This window comes from Anabrus simplex, chromosome 5 (genome assembly GCF_040414725.1).
Source record: "Anabrus simplex isolate iqAnaSimp1 chromosome 5, ASM4041472v1, whole genome shotgun sequence".
In the NCBI taxonomy this organism is placed as follows: Eukaryota; Metazoa; Arthropoda; class Insecta; order Orthoptera; family Tettigoniidae; genus Anabrus; species Anabrus simplex.
The window spans coordinates 343470082-343493784 of NC_090269.1; the positions used below are offsets into that span (position 1 = coordinate 343470082).

Below are 23703 nucleotides of genomic sequence, written 5' to 3' on the forward strand. Positions count from 1 at the left end.
ATAAAGAACGTCGAGTAGCATCCAGAAACGTCGAAATTAATGCAATATTATGAAACCGGACATGCTGATCTGGCGCGTGTGCTACAGTATGTGCCAGAATTATTACATTTTATGTCTATTTTTCCCACAACAATCAAACCATCTTAAAACCATATTAAAATCAACTAATGCCAAACACACACTGAAAATATAAACCAATATAAACCAACACAGAAAATATAAATATAAATATAAATATAAAATTCCCGAGTCTTACAATTTTAAATAATCACTACAATTTTCATGACAAGTAATAGGTAGAATTAATATACCTTTTGGAACAGAAGTTTCACTTGTGTAAATGACAGAAGCGAAGGCTTCCCATACAGTGGAGGTTGAAAATTAAATACTAGAGAAGCAATTGGAGTGTTGTTGACCACATCACTCCTGTTGCGTAATGCAACCATCCAACCAACATCTTCTGGGGATAAAATTTTCTCACCTTCCCTGAAAAGAAATCAAATTTATTTCTACCTGACTGTGATGCATTACAAACAGATTTAATTGGCATATGCAGAAAATTACTCATTCAATGGAAATACAGGGTGGGCAAATACAAATAGTATCTATCATAGGAACCCTTCATAACGATTCTTACAAATATTTTGTGTGTTTTTCTTTATAGGGGAGTTTATAAAAAATATGGCTTATACAACAAAATATATACAAAATTATGAAGATCTTTAAAGATAATTATTAAGTGTAACTAGTTGCTTTACGTCGCACCGACACAGATAGGTCTTATGGCGACGATGGAACAGGGAAGGGCTAGGAGTGGGAAGGAAGCGGCAGTGGCCTCAATTAAGGTACAGCCCCAGCATTCGCCTGGTGTGAAAATGGGAAACCACGGAAAACCATTTTCAGGGCTGCCGACAGTGGGGTTCGAACCTACTATCTCCCGAATACTGGATACTGGCCGCACTTAAGCGACTGCAGCTATCGAGCTCGGTATTAAGTGTAACAAACTCTCTACAAGTTTTATTATGTGCCAATACTGATCTATGCCAATGAGACATGGTCAGTAACCACCAGGAAGGAGACAGTAGAACACAGGAGTGAGTCGGTCGGTCAATACTGATCTGCATTTAAGCCAGACGCCCAGGTGGAAGATTCCCTATCTGTTGTTTTCCTAGCATTTTCTTAAATGTTTTCAAAGAAATTGGATATTTATTGAACATCTCCCTTGGTAAATTATTCCAATCCCTAACTCCCCTTCCTATAAATGAATATTTGCCCCGATTTGTCCTCGTGAATTCCAACTTTATCTTCATATTGTGAACTTTCCTACTTTTAAAAACACCACTCAAACGTCTACTAATGTCATTCCACGCCATCTCTCCGCTGACAGCTCGGAACATACCACTTAGTGGATGGAAATTCTAAGTTCCTATGGAGGGAATTAGTATTTTTCCACCAATAGAGCATGTCAAAAAACTATTGGTGGAAAAATACCTAATTCCCTCCATGGGAACTTAGAATTTCCATTCGGAATTGCTAGGTGGGTAATAATTCCATTGTGGAGATTTATTTCCCATATGCAGTTATCAGACTGTGCCTCTTATAATGGGCTTCTGATAAGCTCACCTGCATACACCCAGCGTCAGTGGGTAGGGTCTGACACATCCCACTCTGATGAGTCTAGTGTCAGACCTAAGACAAAACGCTGGTTGATAGAGCAAACGCCTGAAAAGCCTTACATCTGATCTGTTTTTTTACATACCACTTAGTCGAGCAGCTCATCTTCTTTCTCCCAATTCTTCCCAGCCCAAACTTTGCAACATTTTTGTAAAGCTACTTTTTTGTCGGAAATCACCCAGAACAAATCAAGCTGCTTTTCTTTGGATTTTTTTCCAGTTCTTGAATCAGGTAATCCTGGTGAGGGTTCCATACACTGAAACCATACTCTAGTTGGGGTCTTACCACAGACTTATATGCCCTCTCCTTTACATCCTTACTACAATCCCTAAGCACCCTCATAACCATGTGCAGAGATCTGTACCCTTTATTTACAATCCCATTTATGTGATTACCCCAATGAAGATCTTTCCTTATATTAACACCTAGATACTTACAATGATCCCCAAAAGGAACTTTCACCCCATCAACCCAGTAATTAAAACTGAGAGGACTTTTCCTATTTGTGAAACTCACAACGTGACTTTTAACCCCGTTTATCAACATACTGTTGCCTGCTGTCCATCTCACAACATTATCGAGGTCACATTGCAGTTGCTCACAATCTTGTAACTTATTTATTACTCTATACAGAATATCATCTGCAAGAAGCCTTACCTCTGATTGCACTTCTTTACTCATATCATTTATAAATATAAGAAAACATAAAGGTCCAATAATACTTCCCTGAGGAATTCCCCTCTTAATTATTACAGGGTCAGATAAAGCTTCGCCTACTCTAATTCTCTGAGATCTATTTTCTAGAAATATAACAACCCATTGTCACTCTTTTATCTAGTCCTTTTGCACTCATTTTTGCCAGTAGTCTCCCATGATCCACCCTATCAAATCCCTTAATCAGGACAATTGCTATACAGTCCATTTGACCTCCTGAATCCAAGATATCTGCTATTTCTTGCTGGAATCCTACAAGTTGAGTTTCAGTGGAATAACCTTTCCTAAAAACAAATTGCCTTCTATCGAACCAGTTATTAATTTCACAAACATGTCTAATATAATCAGAAAGAATGCCTTCCCAAAGCTTACATACAATGCATGTCAAACTTACTGGCCTGTAATTTTCAGCTTTATGTCTATCACCCTTTCCTTTATACAGAGGGGCTACTATAGCAACTCGCCATTTATTTGGTATATCTCCTTCAAGTAAACAATAATCAAATAAGTACTTCAGACATGGTACTATATCCCAACCCAATGCCTTTAGTATATCCCCAGAAATCTTATCAATTCCAGTCGTTTTTCTAGTTTTCAACTTTTGTATCTTATTGTAAATGTCATTGTTATCATATGTAAATTTGAATACTTCTTTAGCATTAATCTCCTCCTCCTATCTGGACATTATCCTTGTAACCAACAATCTTTGCATACTGCTGACTGAATACTTCTGCCTTTTGAAGATCCTCACATACACACTCCCCTTGTACATTAATTATTCCTGGAATGTCCTTCTTGGAACCTATTTCTGCCTTAAAATACCTATACATACCCTTCCATTTATCACTAAAATTTGTATGACTGCCAATTATGCTTGCCATCATGTTATTCTTGGCTGCCTTCTTTGCTAGATTCAATTTCCTAGTAAGTTTCTTCAATTTTTCCTTACTTCCACAGCTATTTCTGACTCTATTTCTTTCCAATCTGCACCTCCTTCTTAGTCTCTTTTTATTATAATAAGGTGGGTATTACCATTTCTTAGCACCTTTAAAGGTACAAACCTGTTTTCACATTCCTCAACAATTGCTTTAAACCCATCCCAGAGACTGTTTACATTTTTATTTACTGTTTTCCACCGATTATAGTTACTTTTTAAAAACTGCCTCATGCCTGCTTTATCAGCCATATGGTACTGCCTAATAGTCCTACTTTTAAGACCTTCCTTTGTAACACATTTATTTTTAACTACGACAAAAACAGCTTCATGATCACTAATGCCATCTATTAGTTCGGTTTCTCTATAGAGCTCATCTGGTTTTACCAGCACCACTTCCAGGATATTTTTCCCTCTAGTTGGTTCCATCACTTTCTGAATCAGCTGACCTTCACATATTAGCTTATTTGCCATTTGTTGGTCATGCTACCTGTCGTTCGCATTTCCTTCCCAACTGATATTCGGTAAATTCAGATCCCCCGCTACAATCACATTCCTTTCCATGTTGTTTCCCACATAGCTGATTATCTTATCAAATAATTCTGAATCCGTGTCAGCGCTACCCTTTCCCGGTCTGTACACTGCAAAGACATCAAGTTGCCTATTATCTTTAGAAATGAACCTTAGACCCAGAATTTCATGTTTTTCATCCTTAACTTTTTCGTAGCTTACAAATTCTTCTCTCACCAGAATGAATACTCCCCCTCCCACCATTCGTATCTTATCTCTACGATACACTCTCCAGTTCTGTGAGAAAATTTCTGCATCCATTGTATCATTTCTCAGCTATGCTTCAACTCCTATTACAATATCTGGCAAACATATATCTACTAAATTACTTAACTCTATTACTTTCTTTACAATACTTCTACAGTTCAATACTAACATTTTTATGTCATCCCTACCTGACTTCCAGATCTCTGTACCGTTATCACCGCTCCCTAGACAACCCTGTTTCCCTGAATGTACCTCCCTATTACCCTTCCAAACAAATTTCCTAACTTATATGTACCACTGCAGTTTAAGTGAAGGCCATCTGAGTGCAGATCCCTATCTCCTATCCACCCATTAGGATCTAGAAATTTCACTCCCAGTTTCCCACATACCCACTCCATAGTCTCATTTAAATCCCCAATCACCTTCCAGTCAGTATCCCTCCTCCACAGTATTCCACTGATAACAATCTCTGCTTCCTTAAACTTCACCCATGCTGCATTTACCAGATCCCACACATCCCCAACTATGTTGGTACTTATATCAGCTTGCCTTACGTTGTTGGTACCAATGTGAAACACTACCACCTTCTCCTTCCCCTCCTCCGTCTCTTCTTTCTTCCCTCAACATCTGCCTCAACCTAATTCCTGGATAACACTCTACCCTGGTACCCTTTCCTCCACACACTTTCCCCACATGTCTAACGATGGAATCCTCCATGACCAGAACGTCAACCCTACCCACCTCATTTGATACCCTCCCCTCCTGGTCAGCCCTATCTTTCCTGATTGCTGCAGAAGCTACTTCCTCCTCCCTTGACCCTGTTCCACTTGCTTTTTCCCATCCTCTACTCTACATTTCCCTTTCCTTCCTTTTCCCTTCCTCCCACTTCCACACATCTCAGCAACAGTTCCCTGTTCCTCATCTTCCCTCTGTTGCTGTACCTGGAGTGGCTCGTACCGATTTTGAACAGACACCTGTCCTGAATGCTGATCCTGAATAGACCCCTTAGCCTGCAATCTCCTTCCCCTTAGAGCATTAGACCACCTGTCTTCTACAACTCCCCCCTTTCATTCCTCTCCTTCTTGTACACCTACTGTAACCTGTACATTGTTTGAGGAAGGCCTATCTTCCTTCCTGTCTTCCGTGAGAGTCCTAATTATCACCCTCAAACTCTCCCTCTCCCCCCCCCATACCTCTCAATGCCTTGCCACACCCACAATCCGTACACTTGCACCCCTTAGCCATTCTTTATGGAAAAATCGGAATAAAAGGAAAAATAAAATAACTTATGTGCAGAAAAAAAAATGAACGGAGCATGCCTATTGGTGAAAAATATCTAATTCCCTCCATGGAAATTTAGAATTTTCCATTCGGAATTGCTAGGCGGGCACTAATTTCATTGTGGAGATTTATCTCCCGTATGCAGTTATCAGATTGTGCCTCTTATAAGGGCTTCTGATAAGTTCACCTGCATACACCCCAGCATCAGTGGGTAGGGTCTGACACATCCCACTCTGATGAGTCTAGTGTCAGATCTAAGACGAAACGCTGGTTAATAGAACAAACGCCAGAAAAGCATTACATCTGATATGTTTTTGACATGCTCTATTGGTGAAAAATATCTAATTCCCTGCATGGGAATTTAGAATTCTCCATATATTGGCATAGCGAAAAGGCTTGTCAGTATCAGGGTGAAAGAACACATTAGGTCGGTAAAGAATGTCGCTCTTTCATCCTCCACGGAGGAAGCCATAAGCCAGTCTGCCATAGCGGAACATTTCTACAGTACAGACCAGTCGAAGGTCATCGCGCCTGTAAAAGACTTCTATGCTCGACTGGTAAGAGAAGGCATAGAGATAGAGCTGCGCCCAAATAACATCAACAGGGAAGACGGCTTCAAGTTATCAAATACATGGAGACGTGTACTGCAGAAATACATGCATAACACCACCATGGAACAGCGGGACAAGCTCATGAAACTGTCGACAAAGGGCGGTGAATTACAGCACGAAGATCCTTGAGACCTGTTAGTGGGGTAGACCGTGGATAGTAAGGCCATGACTTCCACGTTTCTTTGAATTTCTTTGTTCACTGTCGGAAGCAGTATTGAACTTGCCCTGATGAAGGCCAATGCAATTTGGCTGAATGCTCGGCTTCATTAAATAAACATAGTGGCTTTAATCCAGTAATCATTTATTTATTTACATTAATATCAAGAGCCACAAAAACCTACGTTCATTACTTAATAAATTGCTCCTTATTGCAATTTCAAAAGGAAGCAGTTACCATATCTTTTTATTGTAGTTAGTCAAGTATGCTCATGGAATTTAAGCTGTTACTTCCCAGTCCTATAGTGGAGTCCTTTAATTTGTGTCTGTGAATAAGCCTTCCCCTACCTTAATTTGCATGCCCCGTTTATCATCATCATCATCAATGTCCCACTCCAGTCGCCCGGGTGTGGTTATGCCCCGTTCATCCCTGTGTTTATTTGTGTGCCTATATTTATATTCGGATTTATTTAACGTCTATTAAAGAACCGGTAACCCCCGAGATTAATGCTAGCCTGGGACTCAGAGGGTGAGCGGGTGCAGTATGAGACAGGAGAAGTGCCATCCGATTTTCGGCAGAATGTTGTTATACCTATTCCCAAGAAAGCTGGTGCTGACAAGTGTGAAAACTACCACACCATTAGTTTAATATCTCAAGCCTATAAAATTCGAACACACATTATTTACAGAAGAATGGAAAGACAAGTTGATGCTGAGTTGGGAGAAGATCAATTTGACTTGAGAAGAGATGTAGGAACATGTACAGCAATCCTGACTTTACATCTGATCTTAGAGGATCAAATTAAGAAGGACAAGCACATGTACATGGCGTTCGTAGATCTAGAAAAGGCATTCGATAATGTTGATTGGACCAAGCTACTTCAGATTCTGAAGGTGACTGGGATCAGATACCAACAACGAATAATTATCTGCAATCTGTATAAAAATCAGTCTGCAGTGATAAGAATCCAGGGCTTTGAAAAAGAAACAGCAATCCAGAAAGGAATGAGGCAAGGCTGCAGTTTGTCCCCCATCCTTTTCAATGTTTACATAGAACATGCGGTAAAGGAAATCAAAACCTTGATATTTGCCGATGATATTGTTATTTTATCTAAGTTAGTTATCATCCATGTTTCACTTCCATACAATGCCACACTCCAGATGAAAGTTTTCAGAAACATCTTTCTAATTCCTATATCAATGTCTGAAGTGAGCAAATTTATTTTTTTAAGAAAGCTCTTCCTTGCCTGTGCTAGTCTGTATTTTATGTCTTCCTTACTTCTGCAATCGTTGGTTATTTTACTACCCAAGTAACAATATTCATCTACTTCCTTTAAGACTTCATTTCCTAATCTAATATTTCCTGCATCACCTGCCTTCGTTCGACTGCACTCCTAGCTCAGAAAGAAAGAGAATAGAAGCTTTTGAAATGTGGTATTACAGAAGAACGCTGAAGGTGAGATGGATAGATCGAATCACGAATGAAGATATACTGAATCAAATTGGTGAAAGGAGATCCATTTGGTTAAATTTGACGAGAAGATGAGATGGAATGATAGGGCACATCTTTATACACCTAGGACTTGTTTAGTAGGTTTAGGTGGTAAAAACGGTAGGGGTAGACCAACGTATGAATATGAGAAGCAGATTAGAGCAGATTTGGGATGCAATAGTTATGTACAAATGAAAAGGTTAGCACATGGTAGGGGGGCATGGAGATCCGCATCAAACCAGTCTATGGACTGATTACTCAAACAACACAACGACAGTACTGTCTCGTAAAATCCGGGATGTCTGGCAACCCTGCTACAGACAGTGTGACAGCAAGGTGAATGATTCTCAGCAAGTATATTCCAGGATTGTGGGTCAATGCCTGTCAACCTCATGTTTTGTTTAAGTTGGTCTTCATAGCACTCCAAAGGGGCCCCTTTCGGCCTCATGCTGAAACAAATTTCACCGAAAAGGATTTGGTAAGGAAATCTACTATCATCTATATGATGTACATTCCCTATTCATCTAAGCTGATGGCCAATGATGGTGGCTCTATGCTACTGATGTGAGCACTCTTGAGAACAATGAGGTTGGTGACAGGGTTCTCCCAATTGCAGTTCAATACTGTGCCAAGTATAAAAAGTATGGCTAGCAAAAGTGTAATGTTTGCATAAGTGCACAAAAATTTTGAGATGATGACTTTTGGAACACTTGGTGAAGTCACTAGCTTCCTTTCCAACTGACTCTGCAGTGACAGGAAGAAGCTTTCATTTTTTTAAACTTTTAGAATTCACTCATAGAGACTAGAAAATTCCATTTAATTTCACTGAATGTGGTGATCTGTCCAGTTTGAAACATGCATACTAAATGGTTATTAATTTTTAATTTTTAATGATCTGTGAGTTTCCCTTGTGCAAGCTAGGATTCATCCTCAGACGCTCATGTTAGAGTGCATCATTCTCTAATAGGGTCTGGTGTGGGACATCAAGTTTCCAGGCAGCACCTGCTTGTTTCTCACGAACTTAGCAACACAAATAGCATTGTTTTTGTTTTTTTTAATGCTTTCCTTATTCTGTGATTTGTCTGCAGGCAAAATCAGGTGAAAAGACCAAAGGTCAAAATAACACATTTATTTTCATCTTGCAGTTAACATATACTGAAAAAATCTGTGGGTTTCCATGCAATAAATAATATTCTTAAAAATTACCTTATATAAGGGTCTAAGTAAAATCCTCCAACTGGTTCACTTGAGCTGTCATCTAGGATGTGAAAGAACTTAACGTCCTCATGCCAACTTTCTACTCCAGGCTGATGAACAAACCGAATGCCAAACACTGCACTACACAGGTCAAACAAGGTATCTAAGACTTTTGGAAAAGGAAAGTATTCCCTTAGTTGTTCTTCATCATAGCTGAAAAGAAAATTAATGAATCTCTATTTTATCTTAGATATGTAAGAAAGAAAAAACATAAGTGAGAGAAATAATCTTGTTGATCTGCTTTTAGAACCATCTACACTATAAAAATTTAAGCAAGTTTCATTTGCTAGTCTCCTGGTGTACTTTGGAAACAATTTGTTGCATAAACTGGAAACAATTCTCTATGCATTTAATCATAGCACTAGCAGTACAAATGTGGTTCTAACTTCAATCAATCTAGAGCTCAGAGGGTGGGTAGAATTTGCGAGAAAGACTGGTCTGAATCCAAGACAACATTTTTATCAGAATATCATGTGAAAAATCAAGGGTTGTCTTGCATTCGCAGCAACCTGCAGTAATGAACACCACTGGCAGCTACCACAGTAACCACTCCGTTTCCCTTCACCCCTTGCACACGCGCACAAAACTCATTGACCGCCAACATCCACGTCTTTATTATACATCACTAGCTGCAGCAGCCGGTTGTACAGTGCCTCTGTATAATGTCACTAGTTCTCAGAAAATAGTGAAAAGAGAAATACATTCTATTAGCCTCTACAAAAATATTTCTCAAATCCGCAGAACGGCATCCAAATATTACTCTCTTGAGCTAATTGCAAGGTCGACCATAACGTACTTCTGAACCGCAGCTGCGCAGGAAATGTCATTCGAACTGGAATAGCCAGGGTGCGATCCTTTGAATTCTTAAAAAGTCCATGGCTACTCAGTGACAGAATTATAATGTGCCTACTGTACCTGATCCTTAGCAAAGTAACTGTTTTATAAACAGCAGAAATATTTTCATGATGGATCGTTATATTGTAGAGACATGTGGAACAGGTATTGCTGGCAAATTTTCAACGGGTTTTCATCGACAGTATGACGCCAATTTTAAGTTAATGGTTATTTCTCATGTGGAAATAAAGAATAATTATGCAGCCACAAGAAAATACAGCATAACTAAAGCTAATAATCAGCGTTAGCATGAAGACGAAGATAGCTTAAAGAATGCGTACCATACAAAAAAGGCATTCAGTGGCCCGCAACAAGGACGCTGTAAAAAATTGGAACATGAAAAAGAGAGGTACGTGCACAAAAAATGCAAGGTCGGAATGGCCTTAACACAAGATGTGATACCTCTAATGAAAATGATTAGGGAAGTAGGTACGTTTTACATGATTACAGGCTGTATTTTTTGGTAACAACAATATGCATGAAGTGTTTCATATCTTCTTTCTTGGCTATATATGACCTTGTAGGTACCATACTGTTCCGTATTTTAGCTAAATGAACTCACGAAATATCGCAAAATCTGATTTATTATGCGAATTGCACAAATAATCATGAAATATACCCCACTTGGTACCCAAAATGCAAAATCGTATCAGAAAAGCTCTCCAATAAACTTTTAAATGCTTCTGAGAACTTGACTATTGTAGTTTCTTTCTCAGTACACAAACGCACACAAAGTAATGGGCACTGTGTATCGGAAGTATGTGTATAGTACGCGAACCTTTCCTTGAGCCCTGAGCTCCATAGTGCTGAATGGGAACTTATGTAATGATATTATTATATAATCCAGCTTAATCTCTAGATGTGTACTAAATAGGGCATGTTTTGTTCCAATTATGGAACATCTTCAGCTAAAAGATTTGACAAAATGGCAAGACAATTTAAAACACATGTGATAGTTATGATGTGTGCAGAACTCAGTCAGTTGACGACACGGCATGAGGGAGGACCCTAAATATGACATGATCGACTATAAGACTCATTATAATAGTTTAACTGCAACTCAACTTCAACTACGGTTATTTCTCAGGAGTTCCCTCGATAACTATACTTTAAGAAAATGTTTGGTATTTCTAATTTCATCTTCAAGATTAACAAGCATGCACGTCTCCAACATAAAGAAGAACCCTTAGACCGATTTTACTTCGTCACTTGGACACTGACTAGTTGGAAATTTTAACCCAACATGAATGAACATTTTATTTTATCATCATAACTATCACATGTGTTTTAATTGTCTTGCCATTTTGTCAAATTTTTTAGCTGAAGATGTTCCATAATCGGAACGAAACATGTCCCATTTAGTATACCTCTAGAGATTAAGCTGGATTATATCATGTAAATAATAAAATCATTATAAGAAATTAACAAGTATTGGAAGGTGGGAATCTCCTTATAACTTAACCTTAGTTGTGTTGAGCCAATACGGGACAAAATATGAGATTTATAAGCTACTATATTCAGTTCTGCGATCTCTAACGCATTCAATAAAAATCAATATCTGGTATTGATTACAGCAAATAGTGTTGTCGTTGTAGCAAGATCGGTCATAGATACAGCAGTGCACATTACATTCTTTTGCAGTGAGAGTTCGCTACTTATGAACCTTTATCATCATTTAAGTACAAAAATGCCGAAATACAACAGTGAGGAGTTCTATGTATTTGATGGTGCAAGAAAGATTCTAATGTTAGTACTGTAATGTTCGTATTACATGGAAACGAAAATAAACGTGTGATAAATACTTCAGAGAATCTGAAACACACAAAAAGAAGAAGAATGAAGGAAATGAACATACTGTAATTGTTAGCAGCAAATAATAATTGGCGATACTTTACACATCGCAAAGGAGTTGGAAAGTGCTAGAGAGCAATTTGTAATAGACACAACAAAAGCATTCATGCATTTCTATAGAAAAATTTGATAATCCTGGCACGAGGAAGTGGAAGAACATAAAAGGAAAGAAAATTAGTACCATCTTTATTGTAAAAGATGACGATATTAGCATGACTATCGTAAATAAATCGCCTGGTTGAGTTGTATGTTTATGTCCCACGAGTTATTTTACGTGCCACTAAAACTAGTAACATGGGGCTGACATATTTGAGCACTGGACTGAGCCGGGATTGAAGCTGCCGACTTGCGCTCAGAAAGCCAACACCTTAACCGTCTGGGCTACTCATTCAAGGCCGGACAGCACCAGCATATCCATGAATATCTTCCAGGGCTATATGGCTTTACAAAATGCAGCAAAAGCATGTCTGGTAGAGGAGAAGAAAGAAGACATTGTTAGTGAAGTTTTAGGAGGTTTGATAGAAGACCACAGTGAATATGCATCCAAGTGTTCACAAGCATTATGGTTTCCTACGTCTAATGAGGTCAGCAAAAGGGGCTTCTTTGCTTATACAAAGATACTTTCTAACTGTCGCACAACTCTGCATCCTGATAATGTCGAAACCATGCTTACTTTGTACTTTGGAGTCAAGTATATCAAATGTAAAAAATGTAGGCTATGTAATGTACAAATTCCTAACCTCCACGTAACTTCATTTCGATGTGTCAGTGATTTATATACCGGTATTTATTTCTATAACATTTTGTATATTTGGTTGTTCTAAAATTTAATGACAATATAATACATTACAAGAGTTCAGTTTAAAACACCTAATCACAAAATTAGTTATATTTACCCCATACTAAAGGAAGATTTCACAAGAAACGTCGATCAAGATGACATTTTATTTCATGAAATACCTACCAAAATAGTGTCAGTTTTAATACCAAAATCAACAGTTTTATTTCATCAAAAAAAAATAAGGCCCTTATACACGATACTTATGTGTTTTCATTTTTTTCTCAAATTAAACTGGTTCATGGTGTGGGTTAAAGTAGTCACGTCCTAGTTCGTGAACCATGGACAACAGCTGAGTGGCCTAGTAAAAGGTCCTGAGAGTCGGGATACCAGTTGCTACGGAATGGGAGTGGGCATTTCGGACATATTCTGAGTCATGGCCCTGCTTGGGCTCAGGCAGCTGGGACTGTACAATCCACAGTGGTCCCTAACCTGATAGAGGAGAGATCCTCATTTGGACTATGTGTAAGTAGGGTAGCATTCTGCTTCATGAATTTACCGAGCTTGGTGCACTTCATTTTTGATAAGTCCAACTGTTTACCCATTATTTTAATTGATTTAGGACTGGCATCATCAATCCAGAGAAAATGCCTTCGGAGCCAGTTTGCACCCCACTTTCGAGGAATGAGAGCAGCTTAGCGAGCAAGTAGGGGAAGTGCATGAAGGCCAGTGGCGCAAAGGTATAGCACATCTTTCTGGACAGGTTAGATTGAGACACGATAAGCGTGTACTGATCTGAGGTGACATTAGTGTGTTTCCACCTTTATCCTCGCATCACACAGCATTCAAGCCTAATGGGTAGATGCTGCATTCACTACGGAAGTAAGTTTAGCACAGCATAGGCCATCCACGCCAACAAGTTTCAAACCTTCCTGGGAAGAAAATAACACAGCAAAATTTTTAATATGTAATAAAATATTGAAACACATTAAAAATTTAATCTGAAGTGGCATTATTCCTTGTGTCATGCCAACAAGTATAATAAATATGAAGGCCGGGAAAGGACAGCTTTGCTAGAAGAATTTAAAAAAACACGTTTGAGGAGGTACGTAAATTTCATATTATCCTACTCAACTCTTATTATACAGTGAGATTCCCCCGTCGGTTGTATTATAAGGCTTGATAATTCCTCAGAGATGATGTATTTATGTACTGATGTACTTATGTATGTATTTCATTATTTTTAACAGGAGGATATGCATTCCAGTGAACCTGCTATTCGGGCCAGCAACAAGATTGCTTTGCAGATAGGGCATACTTTGAGACCCTTCAGTGAGGGTGCGTTTGTGAAAGAGCAGCTGAGACAGTGTGTCCAGAACAAGTAGATGATTTTCAATCTATTACCTTCTACAATTATGCGACGAATAAAGGACCTAGCTAATGACGTTCATAGGCAATTATGTAGCATCACAAAGAATGTCATAGCATATTTACTGGCGATAGACAACAGCACGGATATAAATGACACCTCCCAACTTGTTATCTTTATCACAGGTGTAAACAGTAACCTTGTGGCATGGAGGACTTTTTAGATATATTACCCATGAAACATACCACAACCGGTTTTGATATATTTGCAAGTCTCGAAGTGACAGTGGAGAGTTTCAGCTTTCCATGGGAAAAACTAGTGTCTGTAGCAACAGATGGGGAAGCTGCATTGTGTGGGAAGAATACAAGAGTGGTAGGACACCTTCAAAACAAATTAAAAGAAATGAAGATTCAACATGATCTTCTGCCTGTGCATTGCATTATACACCAAGAAAATCTATATTCAAAGCAGATCCAACTTGGAACTAGCATGGATGTAGTTACTAAAATGACTAACTTATCAGATCAAGGGGACTGAACCATACAGAATTTCAAGAGTTTCTTTGTGACATTGAAAGTGAGTATCGTGATATTCCGTATTATACGAATGTGCAGTGGTTAAGTAGAAGAAAAGTTTTACATCGCTTCTATGCTCTGAGGAAAGAAATAGCTCTCTTCCTGGAAATGCATAGTGAACCACTAGAAGAAATGAAAAATGGATACGAGATTTGGCATTTCTAGTAGATCTCACCAGCCACCTTAATGATCTTAATTCCTCCCTACAAGGTAGAGATCTTACCATTATTCACTTCTTTGACTGTGTTAACACTTTCAAGTAAAAAGTACTGCAGTGGGAAAGTCAGTTCGTGAATGAAGACACAACAAATTTCCCACTTTGATTGCAGAGTGGTGTTTAGTTCCAAACTACTCCAGTAAAATATTAGAAGAATATACAGAGGTTTTAATGTCACTATATGACGAATTTGAGAGTAGGTTTCACGATATTCAGGCATTAGAAAAGGATCTGCAGGTGTTCGCTATGCCCTTCTCCGTGGATGTGCAAACTGTTAGACCAGAACTGCAGCTAGAGCCAATTGACTTAGAGTGCGATATTCAAATGAAAGATAAGTTTGCAAACACAAACAGTTGACTGAATTTTATGTTCGTTTTCCACTGGAGAGATTTCCTAGATTGCACAAATTTAATGCAAATATTTCAAGTATATTAGGATCAACATATTTATGTGAACAGATGTTTTCATTTAATGAAGATTTGTAAATCTAGGCACAGAAGTAGGCTCACCGATGAAAACTTGAAATGTGTTTTGATACAATACTATCTAAACGAGCCCAAATGTCCCGTGAAGGAGTACACCAGTGATATGTTTCACTTTGTGTGTTTAATTTGTTGTCATATTCATCAATGTCATACAAATATTGAAATTTATCTTAATGAGAGTGCAAATAATCTGTACAAATCACACAAGCTGTATTTTCTTTTGGTAAATGTATGTGTCCCAAAGCTTCAGTTAATCGTGAAAATGTATTCATTCAGGACATATTGCACACTGCTGTATATTCTTTTGTCAATGAATAATTTTCTTGTCCTGTTATACTCTGTACTCTGTGTCCTGTTCGTCTCACATGATCCATGCTTCAAATTATTATTATTATTATTATTATTATTATTATTATTATTATTATTATTATTATTATTATAGCTGTTTTTCATATGGTAACATTTCCGAGCGGCAAGTACAGTATGGCCACGGTATGTAACCCACCTTGATTAATAAATTTCATGATGTTCCGTATTGATATCTATAGTATGTCATAGAAAGAAAGAGATCCACCTTATCAATACTAAATTTAATAATGTTTTTTAAAACAGGACCGGTTTCGACTTATCACAAGTAAATGACAGCTGAGGATGACTTGTGATAAGTCGAAACCGGTCCTGTTTTAAAAAACATTATCAAATTTAGTATTGATAAGGTGGATCTCTTTCTTTCTATGACATGTAACCCACCTGTCCGCTGCTCTTGTCACATGAAAGGCAGCCGTCCAGAGCGGAGAAAGTAACACCGGCTCCCTAGAGCAACTACGTGATGACGTCTGATTTAGGACAAACATTGCCCACATTTGGGACATACCCCTGTAAAATCCCTCAAAAACATTGAAATATATCAAACTCTAAAGTATCTTTGCATGACTCAGGATTTCAAGCTTTAGTCTCACCAAATTTCAGCTCTAACCGAGCTCGATAGCTGCAGTCGCTTAAGTGCGGCCAGTATCCAGTAATCGGGAGACAGTGGGTTCGAGCTCCAGTGTCGGCAGCCCTGAAGATGGTTTTCCGTGGTTTCCCATTTTCACACCAGGCAAATGCCAGGGCTGTACCTTAATTAAGGCCACGGCCACTTCCTTCCAATTCCTAGGCCTTTCCTATCCCATCGTCGCCATAAGACATATCTGTGTCGGTGCAATGTAAAGCAAAAAAATTCACCTCAATTAGTCCCATAGTTGTCGAGCCTATCCAGAACAAACGAACAATCAAACAAACAAACAAATACATCGTCATCATCATCATAGGTTGTTCTGCCATTCAGCAGATCCAGTCATGGCTGTGACCTTCATATCTCTCGATATTGTGCCCTTTTCTTCACTTCTGCATAATTTTCCTTTCTTTTTCTAATGCTGTCTAATAACTGATATCGTCTCCTTCCTCTTCCTCGTTTTCCTTTTATCATCCCTTCAATTGCTACTCGTAGTAAGGTGTTGTGTCTTAGATTATGCTCTATCCAGTTTTTCTTCCTATTTTGGATTACGGTCAGCTTGCTCCTCACTTCTCCCACTTTCTTCAGAACTTCCTCAATTGAAATTTTATCTTCCCACTTTACACCTTCAATTCTTTGCCAAATCCACATCTCAAATGCCTCTATTCTTCTCTGTTCTTCCTTCCTTAATGTCCATGTTTCAGCGCCATATAGAGCTATACTCCATACGTAACACCTTGCAAGCCTCTTCCTCAGATCTTTCTCTAGCGGGCCACAAAACAGTGTTTTCTTCTTGTTGAAGCTTTCCTTGGCTAAGGCAATTCGAGCTTTTATGTCTGTTATAGAGTGAAGGTCTTCAGTCACAATACTTCCAAGATACTTAAACTTATTCACCTGTTCAATAATTTCTCCCCCTATCTTGATAGTCGGTTTTTCACCTTTACCTCCAAGTATCATGAATTTGGTTTTCTTTTTGTTTATGCTCATTCCATACTCTTCACACTTTTTGTTTAGTTCTCTCAGCATTTTGCAGAGGTCCTTCATATTTTCAGCTATCACTGCCATATCATCAGCAAATCTTGTACATTCAATTCTCTTACCCCCAACATTGACACCTCTTTTACCATCCAAGCATTCACAAATAATTTCCTCCAAGTACATATTAAACAAAGTTGGTGATAAGCAGCAACTCTGTCTAACACCTCTCCCCAGTCTGATTTCTTCTGTTATTCTCCTCTTATTCTCACTTTTGCTGTTTGGTTGTAATATAATTCCTTGATCAGTCTTCTCTCTCTCCATTCCACTCCATGATTTTTAAGTATCTCCCACCTCACTTTGTCAAATGCCTTCTCTAAGTCTACAAAGACTGTGTATACTTTTCTATTCTTCTCTATGTACCTTTCTCCTATGACTTTCAGTAAACCATTGGCATCCCTTGTGCCTACTCCATGCCTAAATCCATATTGTTCTTCATCATTATAATTCTCCATTCGTCTGTAAATCCTTTTGTTTATTGCTCTTAATAGTATCTTAGCTGCATGAGAAATTAAACTTAGTGTCCTGTGTTCTTCACATTTCTTACTATTTTTCCTTTGTTCTATTGGTATTATTATATTTTCCAGAAAATCTTTTGGCCATTTCCCAGAACTTCTTTTGCTGTCTCTTTAAGATTGTTTCTAAGTCTCTCCCATTTTTTCATTAACACAGTTAGCCTCATTCTCAGTTTGTAATCTTTCAACAAGCCTCTCTTCCAACTCTACTACATTTTTGTTTTCTTTCAAATTTTCCAGGCATATCACTTCATTGCTCTTACTTATCCCAACTCTTTTTAATTTAATGCACAGTTCTGCAACAACTAGGTTGTGATCAGAACATATGTCTGCTCCTGGATAACATTTTGCATTTTTTTAAGCCATTCCTATATCTTTGCTGTATCATAATATAGTTTATTTGGTACCTTTCATTATTAATACTAGATGTCCAAGTATACCTCCGCCTTTTACTGTTTTCAAACAATGTATTGCCAATAACAATGTTGTTTCTTTTAAAGAAGTCAACTAACATCCGGCCTCTGTCATTTCTAACTCCAAGCCCATATTTCCCAACTATTTTGTCTTCACGTCTTTCTCCAACAATGGCATTCCAATTTCCCATTATCACCACACATGCATTCTTCATTTCTCTTCCACTAATCTCTTCTATTTGGTCGTAACATTCCTCTACCTCCTCTTCTGGGTGTTGACTGGTTGGCATATAAACTTGAATTATTACTAAATCTTTCTAATCGCCTTTCAATCTTAGCATAATTATTCTCTCATTTACATATTCTATCTTCAACACTTTAGGCTTTATATCTTTCTTAGTATTCCTACTCCATGTTGTCCACTACGCTCAGCACCGAGTAATATAGTGTATATCCTCCACTATCCAGTTCTCCACTACCTCCCCATCTCACTTCACTCATGCCTAGTATGTCAAGTTTGTTTTTACCATTTCTTGTTTAGCATTTTCCAATTTTCCTTGCTGTAATAAAGTTAGTACATTCCAAGTACCTATCCTCAAAATCGGTTTACTTTTTCTAGGGCTTTTACTCATCCTTCCTTCACCTCTATTAGAAAACCTCGATGTATTCCCCTCCCAGAGATCCAATTGAGGGGAAGTTTTATCTCCGGAGTCATTCATACAGAGGTCCATTGCCATGAACTTCTTGGGATGATTTCAGTGGTGGTTTCCCGTTGCCTTCCACTGATAGATACCATCTCATTTATATTAATAGTATAAACAGCAATGATCTGCACATCAGATGATGTTCTCCTTGCTTTCCACTCAGTCATTGATAAGACTATCATAACACTACAGTGAGGAAGAATTTACTTGATTGTCAGCCAACCTTTTCTTTTCTAAATTTTTCTTGGTTTAAAAATGCCCCTCAGCTTAGAACCAATATTGTTAACACTGGCAGTTAAAGAACTATAAAACACAATAACAATAATTTATTTATACAATACACTGAGCCCGTATGGTGGCCATGATCGTTAAGGTATTGAAGTTAGCTGGTTCAAGTCCCATTGGTCAAAAAAAATTTCACCATCAGAATGTTGGCCGGGAGGGTACGGGAGGTGGTGGTATACAATTTCTAATCACTAGATTGTGTGTCAAAAGCCTGGATTAAATTCCAAATCTCTCTGCAGTGCTCTTATGGAATGAAGGCGTATGACGTTGTTGAGGGTGATTTGTCCATCGGATGGGGACGTTGATCCTTGAGCTTGGTGTTATTCAACAGGAGTAAGCCATGTGCCGGCACCAGGTTTCACCCTCTCCCTTCCTACTATCATATATCATGTCATTCATTTCATCTCATTAACTCCTCTGATGAGGTTGACGTTAGGAAGGGCATCCGGTCATTAAAACCCGCCACGACAAATTCACCTCACCTCATACCCGACCCCGTAGAGAAACAGGACAAGGGTTCGACAAACAATACATTGGAGGATCTGGAATGCTAAGTCGCTATAATGTTTCCTCCACTGTCTTCACGAACACACACACACTGCCAACAAGACTATCGCAAATTACAATAGTTATCAACATTTATGAAGTAGACTATACCCTTTACGGATGCACTAGGAAAACGTTTTCGGAAAAATAATGCCACAGGCCGCCACAAGTACGTTTTGCCATCATGTAGACTCAAGCTACGAGTTAAAAATATTTGAACAAAAATATCTTGTAAATAACAAAAGCATAACAATTATGCTGATAAGGGTATGGAAATATGGATTCGGTAACTATAAGTATCTCAGCAGACTAACGCTAGCTATGAGTTTGAAATATTTAAGCAGAATATCTCCTTGGTCCTGCTTGCACTCCAGCACGTGCCTACCTTGAACACCAGGCCTGTATTCTAGAACGGCGTGGTATAGAAAGGGTCACCTTCTGTGGTCTCGGGGTACATATTCAAACTACAGTACGAAATGTCCTGGATTTGACTCCCGCCTCTGGCAAGAAATTTTGGAATGGGGTAGGCTAGATTCACAACTCAGCAATCCTAGAAGAGGTTTTTCAATGCTGTCCCACTTTCACAGCAAAATCGTAGGCCAAACATTATGATAATGTTGCTTCTAATTATTTATTTATTTATTTATTTATTTATTTGGCTTCTTTCAAGTGGCGAAGTTAGGGCGGCTGGCCCTCTCTAATCATTTTCCTTTGGGGACTGAAAATACATCATCTACTAATTTTCGGTCAGGGATAGAAAACATATACTTTATTTCCACACTAGCTGTAGTACCCGGTGTTGCCCGGATAGTTTTTGAATGTTTACCTTTAATATTTGTATTACCAGTTAGTTAAGCGTGAAGTGAATGCTTATAGAATTCTCTTTGAGATGTTGAATTTACGACTTATTATGTAGTTTTAGAGTTATTAAGATGTATCTGATTTCAAGTTTTAGATTATTTAATTATCGAGTAAACACTAATCTTCGTCATTTTATACTATTTACTTTTAAGCCCTTCTCAGCTCCTGCCTCGATGGAGGCTGAACATGGACTTAAACGGTATCCACAGCGTCACAGTTCATATCAGCGACACATAAACAATGGATTTCGACATTAATATTGGTTATTTTCCTTATTTTTGCACGTCATCCCCTCTCAATCCCCAACACCAACAGGGGCTAGGTGTATCTGACTTCCACAGTAATATTTTCTATATAGTAAGTCATGTGTATACCAAGTTTGATTGAGAGATATGCTAGAACATACACACATACATCCTTAAACTCTGTCCCTTTGGACGTTTTCAATTTTTTGCCAGTTCTCATCCGCCTGCCGAGTAGTACTGAGCTTTATCTTAAACGGCATCCAGAGTGTCACAGTTCATTTCAGCGACCCCGAAAACACAGACACAAATTTCGGTCGTTTTCGGTTAATTTTTACATTTCGCCCCTACTTTCGAGGCTAGGAGTCTCTTACCCCTAAGGTATTGTACCAGGAAAAGTTTTTGGGGAAAGGGCATGAGTAGGACCTCAGGGAGTGGAACTTGGTTTTGGAGCCGATACAGAGTAGGATAGACTCACAGAGCGAAAAATAGATGGTAAAATTTTTTTAAAACAATTTATTAATTCTTTACCCTGCAATATGATTATTGGACTCAAATATGGCATTGAAATTAAAAGTTTGAACGAAATCTTCCTGAATTCTGTTCATGAAAATTAAATGAATATCACTGATTCCAAAGTCTTTCATATGTGAGAAGACGAGGTATTAGATTTCCACCTAAAGTCTTTCTAAATATGAGCACACACTTGTAATTGCAAATTGACATGAGAAATTAAATTTCTGTTAAAAGTTTTCAGTTTTTCAGTTTGTAAACCTTGATGTAGAGCACACTTGAAAAGCCTAAAGTCTTTCTATGAGATATGAAAATTAAATTTGAAAATTAAATTAATCACTTCTGAGAAACTATGAGAACTCTGAAATATTTGTTCACTCGCGGCACTGAAGTTTCCACTGTTCAAAATTAATGAGAAAATTTTAGTCAGTTTGTTACTACTCACTTAATGAAAGAAATGTTGCTACAAATGTTGAAGGATGGACATCTGGAATGTTCCGTGGAGAATCAGGATCGACGGTGTTCCCTTAACACACCATGTTGACGCCCCCCGATGAGGTGAGTCCTTGTACTGCGCTGCTCTGCTTGTTAGCCTTGACATATATATGCCGGCGCTGGGAGGGGTGGTTTCTCTTGGCCATGTGACCGTGAGTGTATAATTTTCTTAGACTTTATATTATTATAACTCAACAACCATGGGATGGATTAATTCGAAATTCACAGGGATTAACTTTTATGACGTCCGCTACAATTCAGCGTTTGTCCCGTTGAAATTGATTAAGGCGTTGAAAAGCTTGCGAAAAGAAAATTCTTTTCGAGAAATATCTCTAGGGGAGGTGAGCTTCGAGCGACAGGTGACGTTACTTGACTTCGCCTAGTGCACTCGTGAAGTCTGGCACCTGCTGGAACATTCCTTTATTTAAATGTTCGTACGTCGGACGGATATTTTATGCTGGAATAACGTTTCTTTCGATTGATATGGGTCAGGACATAGGCTTTCCTGGTATATCTTCCCCTTGGTTTGACGAAAAGAAAATACGCAGGATTTTCTTTTCCAGGCTTTACTCTTCCTGTGGTACATATTGTTTTAAATTGGCTGAGTTATAAATACCCTCAAAAGTGCCATCCAATCTTACAATTTCATAAGCTCCATTTCTCAATACAGTGTGGACATGGTAAGGACCTACAAATAGTGGACAGAACTTAGCGTAAATCCTTCTTTCAGGGTTGGAAGTAGCTGGTCTGCGTATTAAAATAAGGTCTCCAGGATTTAATGGTCTTATGAACTTCCTATTACGCTGGCGTCGTTCTCTGATGGCAGCTGCATGTCTTAGCCTGGTCAGCGCGTCGTTGATCTTAACTTGCTGCGGCACGATAGCATCTGGTAGAGCTGGTAGAATTCTGTCCCAAGGTCGCTCTGGTTTTATCCCACGATGCAGGCTGAGAGGAATGTCATTAGTAGATTCATGCACAATAGAGTTTATAACCTTTTGCATTACTGGCAAGACCTCGATCCACTTCCAGTGATGTTCACTACAATAAATTCGACAGAATTTAGCGAGTTCTTTCATTATCCTTTCAGCAGGGTTAACTTCCGGGTGCCTAATAGAATTCATGATATGACGGATGTTAAGTTCTTCTAAGGCCTGTTGGAATTCTACGGAAGTGAATTGTGTTCCGTGATCCGTTAGTAAGTATTCAGGCTTTCCCATCTCAGGGATGATGTTCTTTTTCAGCCTCCTTAAGATGTTGCCGGCATTAGCTTTCTGGATAGGCAACAGCATAGTATACTTGGAAAAGACATCCACAACAACAATGACATGTCTGTTCCCCCTGGTCGCCTTTGGCAAAGGGCCGTACAGATCGACTGCCATTATTTCTCCGGGCTTTTCCGGGATCAGCGGTTTAGGAAATTCCTTAAGTAGGTAATTATTTGGTTTGATCCGCTGGCATAAATCACAAGACCGCAAAATTCTCCTAGTGTCTCGCCTAAGATATTCCCTAAGGTTGAGAACTTTATCCGTATCAGCATGACCTGAAATTGAGTGACTATGCCATATGATAGCCGTCCTGATTTTGACTGGTGCATAAATCCTGCATTGCGTCTTGGCTAAGTCAATGTACTTCATAAGAATCCCATCCCGCAAACAGAAGTTTGAAGAAAGTCGTTGGAGACGTGGGAATTCATCATCATCGGCGGGAATTGAACCTGATAAAAATCGAATTAATTCCCTACAATTGGCGTCTCTTTGTTGCATCTGGGCAAGGTAGCGCAGTTTGCGAAGACATTCTTTGTCATCATCATTCATGATGTTAACCTCATGAACTTCGATAACTTCAGCAGGGTTGCGGCTGAGGGCATCTCCTAAGGCATTCTTCCGTCCAGGCCTGTGTATTACTGTGAGGTCGAACTGCTGAATGAAAAGAGCCCATCGGGAAACTCTTTCATTCGTCATGTCAGATGACAGTATGAATGTCAGAGCTTTATGGTCTGTGTAAATCGTAATGGGATAGCCGTAGATGATTTTCT

General features: G+C 38.7%; 1 protein-coding gene across 1 annotated transcript in view; it reads right to left on the reverse strand.

The window, feature by feature from the left end:
* The window catches only part of LOC136874892 (uncharacterized), a 213949-nt gene that overhangs the window by 82111 nt on the left and 108135 nt on the right, over positions 1-23703 (reverse strand). Inside the window, exons 9-10 of the mRNA XM_067148597.2 lie at positions 8846-9049; positions 312-486 (exon numbers count right to left, since the gene is read on the reverse strand). Coding sequence (XP_067004698.2) covers positions 312-486; positions 8846-9049 — 379 coding nt within the window. The remainder of the gene's footprint in view (positions 1-311; positions 487-8845; positions 9050-23703) is intronic.